The sequence below is a fragment of the Panicum virgatum genome, chromosome 1K (assembly GCF_016808335.1).
Source record: "Panicum virgatum strain AP13 chromosome 1K, P.virgatum_v5, whole genome shotgun sequence".
NCBI lineage: Eukaryota > Viridiplantae > Streptophyta > Magnoliopsida > Poales > Poaceae > Panicum > Panicum virgatum.
In genome coordinates, this window is record NC_053136.1 from 9445333 (window position 1) to 9464392 (window position 19060).

A 19060-nucleotide genomic window follows, 5' to 3' on the forward strand; every position below is an offset into this window, starting at 1 on the left:
AGTTAGTTTTATAATTAATTATTATTTAATATACTTCTAAATACTAAAATTCTCTTTGATATATGACATGAACTAAAATTTAACTCCCTGCAATGTGGCCCCATGTATCATTAGCCAGCTAGCTATAGCTACGCTACGCGAACCCGAAACAACCCACCTCCAGCTCACCGCGCACCCACCAGAACCGAACCCCAACCGTCCCTGCAATGTGGGCCCCATAAACCCCCCGGCCCCACCCCTTCCGCCCCTCAGTCTCCAGAAGCCGCCCCCCGGTGACCGGCTGCACCCGGTCCCGGGCAGCGGCTGACCGGCAGCCTCCGCGGCCCCATTCTTCCACCCTCCCGGTCACCTCACCTCCTCCTCCAGTTCCTCCTCCCCGAAACCCCCCAACGAGGGAAAAGTTTTTTTTTTCCCTCCCCTGTCAAGCACGCGCAGCGAAGCAAACCAGCAGCAACAAAAGAGGCGAGCCTTTTGCTCGCCGCTGCCACCACCACCACCTCGTCGCCTCGCCTCGGCCTCGCGCGCGCGGGATCTCGCGCTCGCTCGCCGCGCGCACCGAGGAGGAAAGGAGGGAGGGCGCTGCCGTGCGCAGGTGAGGGCCGGGTAGATTTGGCCGCGGTGATTCGGGGGGCGGATCTGGCCGGATCTCGGGGCATTTCTGTGGGGTTTTGGGGTGTGATTCCGTTTGCTCGGCTGTGGGCTCGCAGGGTTTGGAGGCGCGGGGCGATCCGGCGGCGATGGGGAGCCGGGTCAAGGAGGACGAGAGGCACGAGCGGATCATACGGGGCCTGCTCAAGCTGCCCGCCAACAAGCGCTGCATCAACTGCAACAACTTGGTGAGTCCCCTCGCCCGGATTTCTCGAGCGCGCTTGCTAAATGTGGACGGGTTCTGGGAGATGGGAAACTAGAAGGTGGGGTTGCTTGTTTGAGCTCGCTCGGCTCTGCTGCACACCCACTGCAATGCCTCGTTGCTTGCATCTACGAATGGTGCACGCACGGCATGCTGGGAGGTTTCGTTTTTTGACTGGAGAGTGGCGTTTTATTGGGCTGTTTAAGATTCAAGCCCTGCTGGAATGGAATGGAATGGAATGTTGCCCTGATGCAGGAGATTAGGATTAGCTTCATCGCTGTCATAGTCACAATATTGTGTCGCTGCCTGCAAGATATGCATCCGTTACGATTCTGTCTTAATTGCATGACGTTTTGGACCTAAAAGGCTAAAACTAGTATGCAGTGAGTCAATGATTAACAAGAATTCAACCTATTAATTATGAAATATGTATTGTTTGTGCCTCGATAGCTTGCAATGACCAATGCAAAAGTTTTGCCTGAGGCATGAGGTCCTTGTGTTGTGTTCTGTTTAGGAAACAAAACATCGATATTCCACCATATTTAGGGCCTCGTGACTTTATAAGCAAAATGAGAAGGGAATATCCCCTTATAAATGAAAAGGACTTATAAATTTCAGAAAATATATGTTAAGTAAGTTGCATTTATAAGTTGATATCATGTCGGATTATTTTATTAATATCATACTTCGTAGTGTATGCACTATGCGGCACATGAATGATGTTAAAAACCAAACTAATGTTTAAGCCAAAGATCTCAAAACTCCTGCTGTTTGTGAACTGCATTTCGTATTTTGAAGGACCTACTAAATGCCCGTGGTTAGGAGTTAGGACTACCCTTACTGCCCTTTTCCTTCCTTTTCTATTCCTCACGGAAACTTTGTCATGCTGGGAGGTGATGCTTGAGGTTACTCTACTCCCTTAGCATGTGTTTGGTTCAAGGGTCCAAGTGGCTTGGGTTTGGTCGAACCCATTTTTGGAGGTGTTTGGTTTGCAAATTAGATGGGTTGGGTTCATCCTACTAAGGAATGTTCCTTCAATATCTGGGTCCCATCGGTCCACTCAAAACAAAGGAATCAGTTTGGCACTTTGGCCCACTTGAACGTCGTCGATGCACCGTCTTCCGCGGGGTGATTACGAGGTGTTGGGCGCTCTCCTGGCCACGCCTCGCGGTGGAGCCGTGCATGCAGGGGCTCCCCAAAGCTCACGTGGAGGGCTTACATAGGTGGCCACGCGTGCTGCATGCAGGAGCGAGCGCGGGGGCTCACGCCGATGGCAGCTCGCGGGGGGGGGGGGGGGGGGGGGGGCTCCTACTGGTGTCGAATCTTATGTGGATTGGCTTTGGGGAAGAGCGGAAGCCTGTAGTGGAGCAAGGGATCGATGGAGAGAGATGATAGCCGGCTGCTGCTTGGTTTGATGGCAGCACGAGAAAATTGGATGGGGAGCTGGGGAGGCACTAGCTGGTTGCTGCAGCTGCTAGCTTCTTGCTTCGAGGGAGGTGGCTAGAACGGCGTGGGGGAATGCCACGGCGGACGACATGGCATAGGGGCGTGCGACGGCGGTTGTCGTGACGCCACGCAAGGGCGGGTGACCAGCTGAGACGAGATAAGTGGTGCAGAGGCTGGGCGAGTCGGGTGACCGGGCGGGGGAGCAAGGAAGGTGACGCAACGGGAAAAATAGAAGTTAAAAAAGGAATGACATGTGGGCCCCACAGCTGACCAGCGGGACCCACAGATAACTGTTGCTAACGGAGTGCTAATGACATTCATTCCATCCCTTTCCACCTGTACAACCAAACAAAAAACTGGGTCGGATCCATCCTTCTCAACCAAACACTACATGGGTTGGCTCCAACCCCAAAAACAGGGATGGATCCGACCCACCCCACATGGTCCTCAAACCAAACACATGCTTAGTAGCCAAGTGGACATCGTGTGTGCATTTGACTGAACTGCTACCTTGTATCTCAGCAAACGTCGGCCATTAGTATCCTTATATTCCATTTTCTTTGTAAAGTGAAATAACAAGTTTTAACTGCTGGATAACTTGTCTACCTTCTTTCCTCTTTTGCACTGATTTGCTTACCTTGTCCACTTAAAAGTGTATTGGTTATGCAGGACCTGCTGAACACATCTTGCTTATATATTAGATTTTTATTAGTTTATTAGGACATCCCCCTGCTGTTCTGCTCAAAATTAGAACAATGATATACATATGCTGATTTGAACAGGGACCACAATATGTCTGCACAAATTTCTGGACTTTCGTTTGTACCAATTGCAGTGGAGCACAGTAAGATTCTCATTCAGTCCTCTTTCGGTCTAGAACTCTAGATGACCAAGCTCTCTAGCTTTCCCCTTCATTTTGTTTAATCTTGATTGGTTTGATGGAGTGAACTAACGGGCCCACCAGTCCGGCAGTCCTCACTCCCCAGTTTATATATGTTGCTCCTTTTCTTAATAAAGCACTTTGTTTTTTCTCCTAGTCGGGAGTTCACACATCGAGTGAAATCAATTTCCATGGCCAAATTTACCGCACAAGAAGTTACGGCCCTTCAAGAAGGAGGAAATGAGGTAGCTTCTCTCTCATATGTTTTTCTAGTTTTTTTGTAAATTTGATGTCTTCTATTTACGACATCGTTTTGCTTGACCTGTAGCGTGCTAGAGAAGTATTTTTCAAGGAATGGGATCCTCAACGCAATGGATACCCTGACAGCAGGTTATCTTCTTTTTTAGTAATTCCTTCTTTTTGGACGCAGCCACTTTTCAGAAGCATGACATGTTTCTTTTCGTCTCAGTAATGCTGATAAATTGAGAAACTTCATTAAGCATGTGTATGTGGAACGGAGATACACAGGAGAAAGAAGTACTGATAGGCCACCTAGGGGAAAGGTTATGCTGTCTCCTTACTGCTCTAATCTCCTCTGTAACCTATCCCTGTTCGTGCGAATTTATTACTTTCTGAATTCACCCTGCTGATTGATTGACAACTTTCAGGATGACAAGGACGAGTATAGTGAAAATAGGAGATCTGATGGAAATTGGGGTGGTTCAAGAAGTCCACCAAATGGAAGTTATTCTGACCGTCAGAGTTATAGTGGACGGAGTGATGACAGAAACTCCAGATATTCCTATGGAGATCGTAGTCCTGGCTATGACCAAAATGACTACAAGAAAAGTCCTCGCTACTTTGAGGGTGCCGATGATAGTAGATCTGTAAAAACGACTCCGGTTCAAAGGTTTGAGGACCGCAGGTTTTCTGAACCAAGGAAGCGAGATAGTGGCTCTCCAGACTTTCAGAAAGAAGCAGATGGTTCTAGTCCTGTTGTACGGCCAGTGAGGGATATATTGGGTGACAATGCTCCTCAACTTCGGGTTGGTGAGCCTTCAAAGCCAGCTGCTGAACCTCGGAAACCAATTGTAGCCAGACCAATTGATCCTCCAAAGACAGCTGTAGCCAGACCGATTGATCCTCCAAAGCCAACTGTAACCAGAACGATTGATCCTCCAAAGCCAAATGGAACCAGGGCAATCGATCCTCCACCGCTGGCAAAGGTTGCACTTGACACTCCTGAGTCCTGACATTTCTGTTCTTTTAGAATCACTTTTGGATTCTCTTGAAATATCAGAATACTATTGTGTATTGTGTGCATGTTCTTTTTAAGCTGGAATTCAATAAAAGAGATCTTACTGTTCCTCTTGTGTGTTCATAATGTAGACGATGTCTAGTGCCAACAGCATTGCTTCTTCTGAGGGGATTTCAGAACCGACGAAGGTCGCAAATGCAGTGAGTTTAATTGATTTTAGTGCAGATCCTGAACCTCCTGCACCTGCAGCACCACCACAGCCGGCCTCTACGACTCAACCGCATCCTGTTAATGCAATGGCACCACAGCCTGTTCACGAACAAGGGAAAAGTCCTGTGAGTGGTGGTGACTGGGCATCTTTTGATGCTTTTGGCCAACAACAAACACCACAAACCAGCAGCAGTGCAAACTCACTTGAGTCTGCACTTGCGCAGATGTCATTCTCCGAAGCACCCGCTGCACGAAATGTGTCAGCTTTTCCAGCCTCAATTGATCCCACTCTGAAAGCGAATGGAGGACATCCATCCATTGTAGATCAGTCACATAACTTGTTTGATGCGCCCTTTGGAATCTCAGGCAACCAGGTACTTATAGTTGCATAGAAACTTCAAGTGTATACACACAGCCCTTTTTCCTAAAAAAATAGTTTTCACTTGATTCCTTTCTCAGGCCTCAACAGTAATGTCCAACCAAGGATCTTCAGTTCAACAATCACCTCTTACTGCCCCTACAGCTGGACTTCCATCTCAAGTAACTGCAAATCAACAGGGAACCAGTGGTATTCAAGGAGCAACATTTTCTACTGACAGTAAATCCAGTGGCAGGAAAGAACTTCCAGCGGTATGTCATACGCAACTAACTGTGTGTTTATATCTTCTCGCATTGGTGAGCTATTTCTTGGTTCCACGTATACCATTTAATCTATTATGTCCTCTGTTCCAAATTTAGTTTGTTTTAGTTTTGTCCTAAGCCAAACTTCTCGAACTTTGATCAGGTTTATAGTAACTATCATGTGGACTTATAATGTTCTGATATAGATGCAGTTTTGTAGAACAAACCATGCCTTGGTAAGGCCAGATTTTTTTTTTGATGTGTTTGGATGCACTATCTGGGTTGGCTGACAAATTACGCAGGAAGAAAGTAATTATTAGTTTTTTCTTTAAAAAAAGTTCAAGCCGTGATTAGGTGGAAAAAATCATCATAATTATTGCTTTGAACCTTTTGTTTCTGTAAAGTAGCACTTTGAATGACCAGAAATGCTTGCTGATCGGCTGATCCATACATATTGGTGCACTGGTGTTCTCTTTTTATTATCACATGTGTTCATTTGCAAGATCATTATCTAATTGTCAATTGAAGAAAAGTGTATAAGTTTCTTCTGACTGAAGAATGTTGTACTAGTAGAAAATAAATGATATGCTTATGGATCTGATACCATGCCTTTCAACAAAGTCATTTGCACGTACTTGACAGACTAAACATATCACAGGATATCTTTGCTGCACTATATTCAACATCAACTCCAATGATGCCTGGTTGGCAAAGAGCTCCCCAATTTGGAATGGGATATGGCATGCAATATCCTGCTAGAGTGGTATATATGTCATTCTCACGTCTTGTATATTATGCCCCTTTGTTGGTATTATTTTTTATCTTACATATGGAATGCTCTGCCAGTTCCAGGGAATGCAAGGATATCCTCAAGCAGCGTTTCCTCAGCCCACATATCAACAACCTGTATATCCGCAACATGCATATCCCCAAACCCAACCCCAGCCCCAACCCCAACCTGTGAAAGCTTCGAATCCTTTTGATCTTGGGAATGAACCAGCTCCAATTCAAGCTCACATGGTATGATTAAAGTGTCTATTTTAGAAAGGGATCTTTTTCCATATTCTGCATGCTTATTTTGTTAACATGTATGTTACTTGTTCCATTAACATAATTGTATATGTGCACAGCCCCTATCTGGGCCACCAGGAGCATCAGCAGGCACAACTCCCCAAACATTACTTGGCACCTCTAGTTTTGGCGTTCCTCCGCAACAACCTCACCATCTCTATCAATCAGCTGCACCCCCAAGTAATTACATTTTTAGCCATCACGATCTTGCTTTGTTACCAGTTTGCATGCTGTGCTAATTTTTTGCTTCAATTCAGGCCCTTTTATGATGCAGCAAGTTCCAAACAGCATGCCCCAGCAACCACCAAATAGCATGCATGCGATGTGAGTAAATACTACTTTTACTAAATCTTCCAAAGTGACTATGCAAATGTGTCGTTTAATTATTGATTTGTTCTATCTGTCACATCCCTGGATTATGCTAAAAAGCAACCTACTTTAAACTCTATGCAAATGTGTCATTTAATTATTGATTTGTTCTATCTGTCACATCCCTGGATTATGCTAAAAAGCAACCTACTTTAAACTACAAAACATCAACCTGTCCGAAAATACCCTGATCTGGTTTCAACCCTGATGTCTAACGTGTGACATCACAGGCAACAAGGTCTGGGTTCCATCAACATGGGTTTTGATCAGCAAGCTCCTCCCAGATACCCCCAGCCAGGCACTCCACCTTCCTACGGCTCTGTTGCAGGTAGCAATCCTTTTGGGTAAAAGAACTATTTAATGTTGAAATGCCTGTACTTTCATCTCCAGACCAAGTGTTTGCAGCACTCAGCGGGACAAACATGCATCGACACCCTCAAAGAGAATGTGTTTCATACAACTGGTTGTGTATTTTGTTGCCCGTAATCTGTTGTACAACTTGTCTCCAAGGGTCAATGATCGAATGTAGCTCTGTTTTGGAGGGCGTGAGATGCATGCAGCCCCATTCCTTGTATATTTTGTGTACGGCGCATTCTGCTTGTATTGCATAGTTTGTATATTTTGCATTCGTTTGTTATCTTGGACAATATCAGATCTGTTAGCTCAGCATGCCGTTTCTAGTGCAGTTGTATATTCAATTTACTGTGGATGATATAGGCCTGTATACTCGATCAAGTGTATAATTGTGATGACTTGTACAATCAATTTTGTTATTTTGCCTACTGTCTTGGGATGATCATTCATTTCATGGAGTTCGTTTGTGGAATTTCCGTGAGAAAATTTCAAATTCTGTTTGTAATATTAGGATCTTTATTTCATGGAAATCGCTACACAAATGACTTACGAGCATGGGGTTTAATTGGAAAATATTATTTATGAGTACGGCACCAAAATTTGATAGCCCACGTAGGCCCAACTCGACGGATTTTCAGCCTGGCCTTGCACTACGTTATACCAGCCAAATCAGACGACCCGGGAGACGACTGTTCACCCAAATCAAAATGATTATAAACACGGTTAAGCAGAAAACCACCAGCTGTAAACTTATTCACTACCATTCCGAAGGTAAAACATAATGATACACGGCTCCCAAGTCCAATATACACCACAGGTAAAACATCCTGAATTCGACAAGCTACTAACCTATGTACCTTGTAAAATATCACGCCTCCGGTTGCCACTCATCAAATCTCGATGAAACAGAGTATCTCAGATGGTACGCTATAAAATGTCTGCAAAACCTACAGATCTGATCTATATGTAAAAAAAGGAAGCACAAAATTTCCTATCGGGCACGATGGAGTGATGATTAATTGTGGTCCAACTTCGTAAGGGGCAAGCCAATCCTAGGGCGTGTCCAGTGCTTCAGAAAAATGGCTTTCACCAAATCTGGGTAACAGTCAGCAACCTACAGCCGAAAATTATAGAATTAATAACTCAAGGGTTCTTTGCTAAATGAATCACTGTATACATGGAATATATTTCACCTTTACAACAAAATCACTGAAGCAAAGTTGCTGTCCCGTTGATCCACTATTGCTCAGGTGTCAGCACTGCAATGAGAAGACAGCCATTAGAAACTTTTTTTTAATCAATGCCTACTGTTAGTAAACAGAAATACTAACAACAATGAGAAAAAAAACAAATTAACACCATTACCACCACTCTAGTTCAAAAGAACTAATTCTTAGTGTAGTTTGCCTATCAAAGCTTAGTTCATTTACTATACATGTGTATAATGTGGCACATAATCGGCAAAAGGCACCAAGAAAGCAGGCACTACTTACAGAAACAGGAACATTTTAAGTACAACACCCCAAGGTAAGACAGACACTTTTTGAAAAAGTTTGACCAAACCCATAATAAAATTAATGGAGTTTTAGCTTTGATCAAAACTCTCCCTGAATTGCCATACTGCTAAGGATAAGGGCAACTGAAGGATATCCAGAACAGATCATCCAGCAGGTGTTTCCTAAGATCACTGGTGCACTGGGAGGGAAGACCAGGAAAAACAAGGTATTTAGGACTGTACACTTGCTCAACTACAGCTTTTATGCTGATGGTTCTTCATTTTTCGTACCCCACTGTTCCTCACTACTATTTCCATTCACAAGGACAGCACCATCAGTTGAACCCTCAGCCTCAACCTCAACAGCATCATCTTGACTCTCTTCCACTCCATCCTCAGCATCAACCTCAACAGCATCTTCTTGACTCTCTTCTACTCCACCATCCTCGACTACCTGTTGAATAAAGATCTGTTTTCTCAGTTTTGCAAAAAATAGTAAACAAAGAGTAGCAATGAAGCAAATAGTTGCAGTGAAAATAACAAAAATACTGAAAGAATGAAAAATAGTAACAGCTGAAACGAACTTTAGAAGTACATCATCAACTAACTGATACTGAACTCAACAAAAGGGAGTCTTATGCTTGTAAGCTTGGAGCTTTTCAGATTGATGAAATTCAAAAACTCCACTTGCTGATTATTTAGCATGAAAAAGAAAACATGTAGTACGCCCCACTAGTAAGCAATGATGTGAAACTAACCAGATGTTCCAAAACAAGCAAATTTAACTAAAACTTACATGCACCTTTCAATATTGAACTAGATTTGTATCAATGGCATTTGACAGGTTACACAACAGATCAAAAGGCATAAAAACCTTATAGCTAGAGAATAATAGTTGAATCAACCAGTGAATAACTGCATGAAAAACTTTTGAATGGTGCTCGTGGTAGTACCTCATTAACAGCATCTTCATCATCATCTGGTAGTGCCTCTTCATGTACATGCATATTTTTGAAAGCTTCTACTAAACTCTCACTTGACCTTTCGGCATGATTCATATACTCCTCTGCCGGTGGATAGATACCCCTATTTCAAACATTTTTTGAGTGTCCCTCAGTAAAAATGGTAGTTTGGGAAAAGATAGAAGTATCAAGTATTGACACCATCCGATGCATGCAAGAGGTATGAAGATAGAAAATAACAATAACCTTTTGGGGGCAACAGTAGCTTCTACATTGAGAGCAATCTGCCAGTCATCAAATAAGTTCGAGTACTCGTTAGGGTCAGCCAGCGATTCTGCTGCTTTTGGGTTTACCTAGAAAGCAAATGGAACAAAAAAGTGCACAGTTTGTAAGCTCCTGCAATTTGGAAGACAGTTAGGTAATCAAAACCTCATGATTTTGGCTTTTTTTTTGGCATAATACGCAAACATCCTGAATTTAGTGTACTCTATTGATATTATCTGGCACATTGTGTTTGTTGAATTTCAAAACATCCTTATAAGTGAATTAAGAATAAACACCTCAAGTGGACTGTACCATGGTTACGCTAAAAAAAAACTTAAATGTGTAACTTAAGGCAAAGTGTCAGTTTATGATAAGGAGATACACACACAAAGATGAAGTTAACATAATGAAGATCTGAAATATTTAGCATGAAAGTTAGTATAAGGAATCAAACGAGATTTGTAGACAAAGACCTTTTGGAGGTCCTTTTTCCACAATGCTACGATCTCAGGGGCTTTGCTTGGAAGATAAGATCTTGCCATCAATGCTGCTTCCGGAATACGATTGCTGTATAAGGGATGGTAAATGATCAATATAAAACAAGGGTTAAGCATTGTATTAAACAGGACAGTCTTGCCCGCTGCCTCTACCTTTCTATTAACAGTTGAAGGCACTCTTCCAACTTTCCTAGCATGAAGAAACAAAGGAAAGAAACATTGTTCTTTCCTTGTTCTTTAGCTACAGATGCCAATTTTGTAATACCGTCAGCATCCCCAAGGGATGAATATAAAAGTAACAAACCACTAAGGTCCATAGCATGTAGAAGACACTCCTCTGCCATATCAAGCTGCAGAAAGTTGTATGACATGTAAGACAATATGCAAAAGTAAAAGATCTGCATGGTTGCATCCTACACTCATAATGAAATGAAAAATAACATTAAAAAGTATTATCTTCACAAAGAACCCTAATAGTTCATGTAGGAGAGAATAGTATTGTGTATTCCTCCAAACCCTAGAAGGGTGGGCAATATAGTAGCTGTACATGGGCCTCTAGATGGGCCTAACACACAGGCCATATGGGCCACTCACATATGCACCAACAGTTCAACCTAATAAGGAAAGAGCAATAAGCTCAGCACCTCCTTGTCTTATAAACGTCCTCATATTATCTGATTAATTTTGTCCTTCAGAGTAGTTATGAACTTATACATTAAAAAACTTATGGCAGAAAACCATACTTTATAAGTACAGCATAGTTTGCACATGCGAGTAGCTGTACCTTTCCAGTTGACATAGCTAACTCCCCTAGCTGCTTCCATTTGGACTCACTCTGCACCTCAGTAGCAATCGCCTGCAAAGCAACTATTATGAGAAAAATGGAAAATAATACTTTCTAAGAAATTTGGAAAACAAAAGAAAACAACTATGCCTTTGCAATTTCAAGTCGACCAAGCTGAACAGCCAGGTCAAATCTGTAATTAGTGTCTGTTGCTATCTCAAGGGCCTCCTCCAACATTCCCCGTGATTCCAAGAAACGTGCCACACTGGGAAAAAAACCCACATAAGGTTATGTTTATATGCTAAACCCAAATTGCTGAGTACAACAGTTAGTTAAACATTGGGCACCTGTCATATTGCTCCTTTGGTATAGATGATAAAATATCATTTGCACGATCAAAATCCCCACGCATTACAAGTGTTTTATACTCGATCAAACTAAGGAGTAAAGTATACCCCACAACACTGCAATTAAAAAATATGTTAGCCACAGAAATTGTGCATGGAAACTGCAAGAGAATATTAGAGGAACAAAGATGAACTCACTTAAATTGCTTATCGATAAGATAGACACGGCTTTGGTTTGCAAGATATCCTAATAAATACATTGGCCGATCCAAGTGAAACAAGGTTGTGACCTGGAACACATGAAATGGTTATGACATGATATAGCTCTAACAATAAACGATCTAAATGAAAAGCTATAAGAATGTCTTTTCATGTGATGAAAACACTCACCTCTCCTCCTACACAGTAATTAAGCCGCCATGAAGAATTATTGTAGATGAAACAATCGCCAACCCATAGCCCAGTCCGAACACGTTCGTTGATCTCATGAAGCAGCTCAAAGGCATCTTCCACACCTTCCTCACCAACTGAACCCCCTCCATCCAAATGAGATGAAACTACATCCCTCTAGAAGCCAAAATATTACTTCTGTATTAGTGCATTTAATTTAACAAAAAAACATTTGTTCTGTAAATCCAAATGTATGAGTTCCTGTTGAATATTATTAAATTTGATATTTTAAAAAAGTACATAAGCTGTGAACATAACAGGAAAGACAACTAAATGTAGGCAATTAAGTTAATAACAGAACTCACATTATACTTCAATATGTAGAATGATGTGTCACTTGCAATTGTTACTAAGTCACCACTGTCGGCCCAGTAAAGATTCTACAACAAAGAAAACAGATCTTTTCGATGGTATAACATTCCAAATGGCATGCATGTAACAAGTTTGAATCCATGAAGCAGCAAATTGAGTCACCTTCACATTGACATCAATTCGACGTATTAACCTGCATTCCGCCCAATCATAGAAGCAAATAAAGTCATTTGTACACATAGCTAGTAACACTCCGCCAAATATACGTTCTGCGGAAAATGATGGCCTTATACTTTTCTTCTCCTGAAATGGTCAGCTCCAGTTATAGACTATGTTTCAGGATCCCATAGCAAAAGAGAGTGATGCACAGAGCGTAGTATGCTCTTTACTAAATGTTAACTGAACAACTTGATCTGAAGCAATACATTAAAATACATCTTAAATACCTATATGTTGCACATCACTTATATAATAAAAAGGGCACCAGCACAAGTGATAGTACAGTTTATTTATTTTATTAGTAAAAGATAATTAATTCATAACTTCTATAGTCATTGTAGCAAATACTAGGCCACAGATCAAATATGTGGGCCATTTGGGAAAACATTTCAAGATTATCTTTCATGGTATGATTCACCAGTGAACCACGCAATTATAACAGGGAAGTTAAATATGATAGAAGAAATAGGTATTCAATGGCTATATGTCAGAGATAGACCTATGGTGGTACAGACATAACTAAACAAAACGGCAGGGAAAAGTGAGACTAGTTATATTGAGAAAAACCTGGAAATTTTTACTGTATATCTTTATCCTAGAGGTGCTTTCTCTGACTGCATATTCTCCATCAGTTGACCAAACAAATTCAAGTGCAGACCCAAAAGATCTGTTTCTCCATGCTAATGCTGTGTATATTATGTATTCTCCATCTCCACATACAACAACAAATCTCCCATTCGGATTGTGCCTTAATGTCTGAAACAAATATCAGTATTAGTAACTCCAATGTAAGCAAGATAAAAAACGACATGCATGACCACAGAACAAGTTTCAAAAAGAAATCAAATTCCTGGTAGTTCACACATTTAACGTTGTTCAAAAGAATCTGCTGTTACCCATCACCTTCCCAAATGACCTATCACTAAACTCATACCACATGCATTTCATTTTTCGCATTTGAGCTTAACGTAATTATACCAAAACAAGTGCAGGTAACATAATCTTCATATATGTAAATATACACATGGGAAGTATAAACATATATTTGGATGTATAATTTCAAAGCATAAAAATTTTGGATGCATGATGAAATGATGTATTACCACAACATGATGTGTTACAATGACGATATGATGCATTACCATGTCTACGTTGTTTGAGCATTGGAAAGAAAAACAGAATTAATTTTCAAGCATCTAGTAGACTTGTGATGAATGAATGATATAGCAATTGAAGTATGTGTTCATTCTATGAGAAGTAAACATACTTGTGGGTACAGGTCGCAGCTTCCCAACTCCTTCACGGCCAATGGTAATCTATCGCCATCTGCGATCTGAAAAATGGAACAGCTAAGGACCATAAAGAAAGCTTATAAAGAACCTAGGAACTTTACAGCACAATAGCATGGTGAACCAACCTCATTGTCTACACCAACACTCTTGATGTTAACAGTTTGAATTTCATTATGCTTTGCCCATATGATTTTTCCACTGCTGTCCATGCTAGCAACAGGAACTTCACGGCCAATTTTTATCATTATTGTCCCTTCATCATATCCAATCACAACCCTACACAAATTAAGGCACTCCGTATCATTAGCTTATGCAGGAAAAAAAAATTTAAGGCTCACAACATGTTTCATATAGAACAAATTCTCAAACACAAAGTTAGGCAGACAAGCAATTTTACTGTCACAACATATGAGTACAGGATACAGGAAAAAAAAAGTATGCTAAATACTTATTTCCAGCAGATAGTTGAGGAAATGTGAAAAATACAATGTATGCAGCATGATTGGGCTGTGGATTCAAGTGGAGCTTTGATAGTAGATTACAAGATGCTCAGTGTCATCATGACACTTCACAGGGAGGGAGGGAGGGGAGACTACCTTCTTGACCCCTTCATGTATCCTAAAGCCCAAACTCGTTCAAGGCCATAGTTAAGAGTGTTCTCAAGCCTGTAAGAGTATCAAGCAAATTGTTATTCCCTTGTTCTATAAGAAGAAGAAAAAAGATGTAAATGCATGACAAACATAGAAACATGATTGCATTTGAGATTCAATTCCACCTAGAATATGCATATATGGTAGCTGATTTATGACAGTACTATTCATCTAAATCATAAGCAGAAAGCAGCTGGTTCCATATATTCTTGAGTTTTGACATCAAATTGTAATGCCATAATTCAATATGAGGAACTCAAAATTCAAGGGATTTTATAATCACACCAGTTCTACATAAAATAGTGAGTCCAAGAATTCCTTTTGTCAACATTGCAGGAGAAAGCACAGCTCCAAGAAATCTCTTTTCCTCAACACTTCTTTGTTAGAGGGGCTAATTGCTTCAACAGTTTATGGTCTTAAACTATTCTAGTCATAAATGCATTGATGGTTTAAAGCTCAACCACTACAATAAACTCTGATACCAATCAAGACAGGGCTAATACCATGCATCTCTCTCATTCTCTATTGTTGCAGTGTTTTATCTTTATGTATCCCATTTGAACTGGTAGAGAAAGACTAAGTTGTACTAATAGAAAACTAACATGTGCAAGTGTAACCCTGTCACTGTCATTAAAGCATATAAGGCTGTGATAATCAAAGGTACACCACAGAATCACAACTTGTCAGGTCAGCACACGATGTGGCTACATAGAGCCAAACACGAAAGATTAAATGTCAGAACTTTTTCTCCTACCCTGCTGGACTGCTAGTACTGTCATCAATCCAAGCACATTATAGTATATGAGAACATTAGTATTGTAAAACCATGTTTGTCCAATCTGAGTAACAAAATCTGCTGCAACTGTAATCAACAAATAAAGAATTAAGCTCTAACCCTCTAAAACCTAGTGAAGTGACGTCAGTATGTCACAAGTTTAAACCTCAGATGAAAATAACAAATTTCAATTCCTTTTGTCCCAAACAAGTTAAACCTCGAATTAAACAACATGATAAAGTTTTATCATAGAAACTACCAACAAACTTTAGTGGCTGCCAGATTTCGCCTCAAAATGACAGCATACTTACATTTACGGGCAACTGGGCAAGTGACATGCATGTCAGCGGCACTAACTCTGAGAAGCAATACCTGTAGGTAGTCGAGTGCCACATTCGAACTGTCCCATCCTCTGAGCCAGTAATTATTATAGGTAGCTCCGGATGGAAACATACAGCAGAGACATTATGTGCATGTCCTTCAAGTGTTTGAACACAGCTCTTTGTTTGGTAATCCCAAACCTGATTTGACCAATAACGTCATTACAATGTACTTATACGCTTGCAGGAGTACAATTCAGTGCATATAACAAACCTTTGCGGTCTGATCATCAGAGCCAGTAATTAAGTAAGGTCGATCGCCACCAGTGAAGTAATCAACACAGTTCACACCTTTTGAATGGCCATCTAGTGTAAAGTTAGGGTCAGGAGAACCAAGGCTCCATATCTGAAATAAAATAAGTATATTGGATATCATGGTCAAGCTAAGAAAAAAGATAATGTCAATAAATAATACACAGATTTTGACCAACAAGAAGTTATGAAGGGGAGATAACGCAAACCTTTATTGTGCGATCAAGGGAGGCACTAGCAAAAGTGTTGGTATCTTTTGGGTTAAATGTGACTTGCATCACATAGTGAGAATGCCCCTCAAAGATTTGAGTGCACACCCAGCCTTTATCCCAATCCCATAGCTTAATCAGCATGTCATCAGAAGACGACAGGACAAAAGGCTGGGTAGGATGAACAGCCACACACCTAATGTAGTCAGTATGAGCTTCGAAAACCTTGACCTTATCCATTGTATTGTAATTGTACACACGGATGACCATATCATCGGCACCAGCAACTACCCATTGCTTTCGTGAAATAAATTTGGCCGAACGAACTGAAATTGGCATGGCTATATTAGCATGAAGCGAATATAAGTGAAGAGAAGCAAGCAGAAAGTTGGGCAAGCATACCTGGTAAATCCGTGACTTCAAATGATTTCACCATTGTCTGGGGATAAATTAATACAAATTCATCATTTCAAGCTTAATAACAAACCTACCATGTAATATTTCTAAATTTTAAAAAGTACTTGCAGTTCACTTTTATCTTTTTGTTCCCTTCCAAATAATAGATCTACAAGGTGTGTGCTTCTCTTTTCTTTATTCCAACACTGGTGTCTATTCTTGTATTTGCCTTTTTCCTTTTTACTATCCGTGGTCCGTCGACCCTTTACAAGTTAGCTATAAGCTCGTCTTATGCAACGAACACCCATCCACCTCAGCAACCGTCAGGCAGGTCTTGTTACTTTTGTCTTTGAAGTGGTTTCATGTAATCAGTAATCCATCCATTCCTATTTATCGCTAAGTTCTTTATTGCTTACACCCTAAATGCACATGTGTCTTGATCTCTATAGTGTACGCAATATACAAGTGATGGATAGTCATCATAGCATAAAACAGTCGTCCCACAACCCAATTTAGTAGAAAATCCGAGACATGACCTACTGTGAAGCATGAACAGTCACCTACCTGCGTCTGGTAGTTCCAGATGCAAACACTCCCCGAGTACAGACTTGACAAAATCCTGCATTACACCACATAAACAATAATGTGATTAGCTGAGGTTTGGTCGAAGCACTCGCAATTCCCACAGCATTTCTTCATAGGTAACCAGACACTCACCATGGCTCTGTCGGATGCAGATCCACGGACTTGACTCTCTCCGACCTCTGCGCGAGCTTCCTCTGATCCAACCAACCAAACGGACAACCACCACCATCAGCGAAACGACCCAGAAAAAATTTACCGAGAGAACCCGCGAAGCAGAAAAGCAACGGATCCAAGTGAGAGGCGCCGCGATTACCTTGATATCCAACCGGAGCGGCTGCCGCAAGACGCCCACCGCCCGCCCAACACCGCCACCACAGGCAGAGAAAAAAAAGGCAATCACGTCAGCACACAACGCCGGAAACCGCCAGATCCACACAGATTTCGACCAGCCCCGCCGCGGATCTCGCTGCCCCGCGAGCCGCCACGCCAGCACGAGCGGCCCAACGGGCGCGATCTCGCGCTCGGGGCGGCGGAGCAGCGAGGTGGGAGCTGGACGAGGGTGAGAAGGACGAGGAGAGAGATAGAGCCGCGTGCACGTACCATGGTGGCGCCCGCGACGGCTACGGCGGGAGTAGCGGCGAGGCAACGAGGGCGGCGCGCGGAGGCGCAGCCGTGGAGGCGGGTGCTTCTAGGGTTTGAAGAGGCCGGGGCTAGGTGGGGAGCGTGGCCGCGCGGGCGGTGGCCTCTCGCCGCCGGACGGGGAGGTGCAGGCGCCGCGCGGGGAGAGGTGGGGAGATTTGCGAATGCGGGCCTGCGGGGGGGGCGACGAGGCGGAGGGTGGAGTGGAGAGGTGGCAAGCGGGTTAACGGGTCTCCGAGGTAGCGTGGATTGGATCTGAAGGCCGTGTGTTTTTTCCGGTTGGCCTTTTTGGATCGTGGGATGTTGACTTGTACTGCTGACGTAGTGGTTAAGCAAAGCAGGGCTGCCCGGTAATTGTAAAGCTCGAGAGAGCAACTAATGCTAACTTTGGGTGCTTCAAAGGTTTGAAGTTGGATTGTTAAACTTGCCTAAAATGTATTTGAATCCGCCGATCAATATCGATTTGATCTCAATTTAATACCGTACTACCTCTCAAGATAAAATGAAGTTCGTTATTAATTAATTTGGTGATAGGACCTTCTGAGTTACTTAAAAAAAAGATAGGACCTTCTGAGCAACTGTTGTCGAAACAACACTAAGGGTTTTTTTTAGGGCTCCAGCTCTGGCTCCTCAATTTCTATTGGAGCCCTACCAAATGGAGGAAGAATGTGAAGCGGCTCCACCGAAGCATGTGAGAGCCGTTCTTGCAGCTTTGCGTACATGATGGTGGAGCAGGCGGATCTAGAAAAACTAGCTCCCTCAGCTCCAGCTCCGGATCCACCAAGCAAGGAGCCGGAACCCTTTCAAAGAGGGACCTTAATATGGATGGTAATTTCTATCATGATATAGGTCCTCCTGAGTGGTTACTGCATTAGAAAGCAGAAGCTAACACATTGGAAGCAGAAGCTGCATTAGAGCGGTTTGGTCTAATGAGATCGTTTGCTTTTTCTTGCTTTTCCCAAAGTGTGTTCTCCTTTATAATGATAATACTCTTTGATATTTAATAAAGTTCTTCCTTTTCAAAAAAAAAGATTATATGCTTAGATTTTTTTATAGGCACATAAAGATTGAACTAGAGTCTTTCCTCTAAGAATGTGATGTTATATTCGTTTGAGATTTTGTATAAATATTAACAAATAATTACTAAGAGACAAAATAAATGTACCATAGGTACACGTAAAAGTTACTACTTGAAAACATAAAGTTATTGATGCTCATTAACCATAAAAGGTACTCCACTATGGTTGAACTATATGTTTACATAGTACACAAGAAAATTCTAGCCTAAAAGTTGAGTGGGTGCCTTCTTTTATACATTTGCAATAATGTTTTTTAAAAAATGACCAAGTCCACTAAACACAAGCAAAGGGTTGGGGCATATGCCCTCATGCAGACATGACCACGGGGTGAGATTAGACAGTTTTACAAATATAACCTTGTAAAACTATATTAACTTTGTGCAAGTAAAAAATTAGATAGTTTTATTTACAAAT

The 19060-nt window shown here is 41.9% G+C and overlaps 2 protein-coding genes across 3 annotated transcripts; one reads left to right on the forward strand and one right to left on the reverse strand.

Annotated features, from left to right (window-relative positions):
* Window positions 1-351: 351 nt before the first annotated feature.
* LOC120687703 (probable ADP-ribosylation factor GTPase-activating protein AGD14) lies at window positions 352-7487 on the forward strand. The gene is made up of 14 exons (XM_039969766.1): window positions 352-592; window positions 708-836; window positions 3079-3140; window positions 3334-3421; window positions 3505-3566; window positions 3646-3739; window positions 3845-4402; window positions 4566-5018; window positions 5104-5274; window positions 5924-6028; window positions 6112-6285; window positions 6396-6516; window positions 6594-6660; window positions 6936-7487. Exons 2-14 carry the CDS (start codon window positions 738-740, stop codon window positions 7051-7053), a joined length of 2172 nt encoding a protein of 723 aa, XP_039825700.1. The 5' UTR covers window positions 352-592; window positions 708-737; the 3' UTR covers window positions 7054-7487.
* A 295-nt stretch (window positions 7488-7782) lies between these two features.
* Window positions 7783-17750, reverse strand: LOC120687795 (coatomer subunit beta'-2-like). Of its 2 annotated transcripts, none has more exons than XR_005680843.1 (26): window positions 17529-17750; window positions 17242-17262; window positions 17061-17122; window positions 16908-16962; window positions 16350-16386; window positions 15948-16273; window positions 15701-15832; window positions 15479-15627; window positions 14278-14346; window positions 13807-13957; window positions 13657-13722; window positions 12957-13145; window positions 12333-12473; window positions 12164-12238; window positions 11799-11975; window positions 11607-11698; window positions 11409-11525; window positions 11212-11326; window positions 11062-11133; window positions 10431-10627; window positions 10254-10347; window positions 9763-9869; window positions 9508-9640; window positions 8798-9008; window positions 8253-8318; window positions 7783-8173 (listed from the first exon to the last, which is right to left on the reverse strand). XR_005680843.1 is itself a non-coding variant. In XM_039969883.1 (26 exons), the coding sequence occupies exons 1-25, from the start codon at window positions 17529-17531 to the stop codon at window positions 8299-8301; spliced, it is 2763 nt and encodes a 920-aa protein (XP_039825817.1). In that variant the 5' UTR covers window positions 17532-17750; the 3' UTR covers window positions 7783-8173; window positions 8253-8298. The 2 variants fall into 2 exon arrangements, 1 of the variants encoding a protein (XP_039825817.1); XM_039969883.1 differs by having other exon boundaries at window positions 8846-9008.
* Window positions 17751-19060: the final 1310 nt, after the last annotated feature.

What these genes read in the sequence shown, in the direction of transcription:
- LOC120687703 (XM_039969766.1), top strand. Translation starts at nt 738, where the DNA reads ATGGGGAGCCGGGTCAAGGAGGACGAGAGGCACGAGCGGATCATACGG. An exon ending in ATCCTCCACCGCTGGCAAAG is followed by an intron (nt 4,403 to 4,565) that starts GTTGCACTTGAC and finishes TTCATAATGTAG; the next exon opens with ACGATGTCTAGTGCCAACAG. An exon ending in TGCAATATCCTGCTAGAGTG is followed by an intron (nt 6,029 to 6,111) that starts GTATATATGTCA and finishes ATGCTCTGCCAG; the next exon opens with TTCCAGGGAATGCAAGGATA.
- LOC120687795 (XM_039969883.1), bottom strand. An exon ending in TATACAGTAAAAATTTCCAG is followed by an intron (nt 12,474 to 12,956) that starts GTTTTTCTCAAT and finishes TGACCATTTCAG; the next exon opens with GAGAAGAAAAGTATAAGGCC. An exon ending in GTCGACTTGAAATTGCAAAG is followed by an intron (nt 11,134 to 11,211) that starts GCATAGTTGTTT and finishes GTTGCTTTGCAG; the next exon opens with GCGATTGCTACTGAGGTGCA.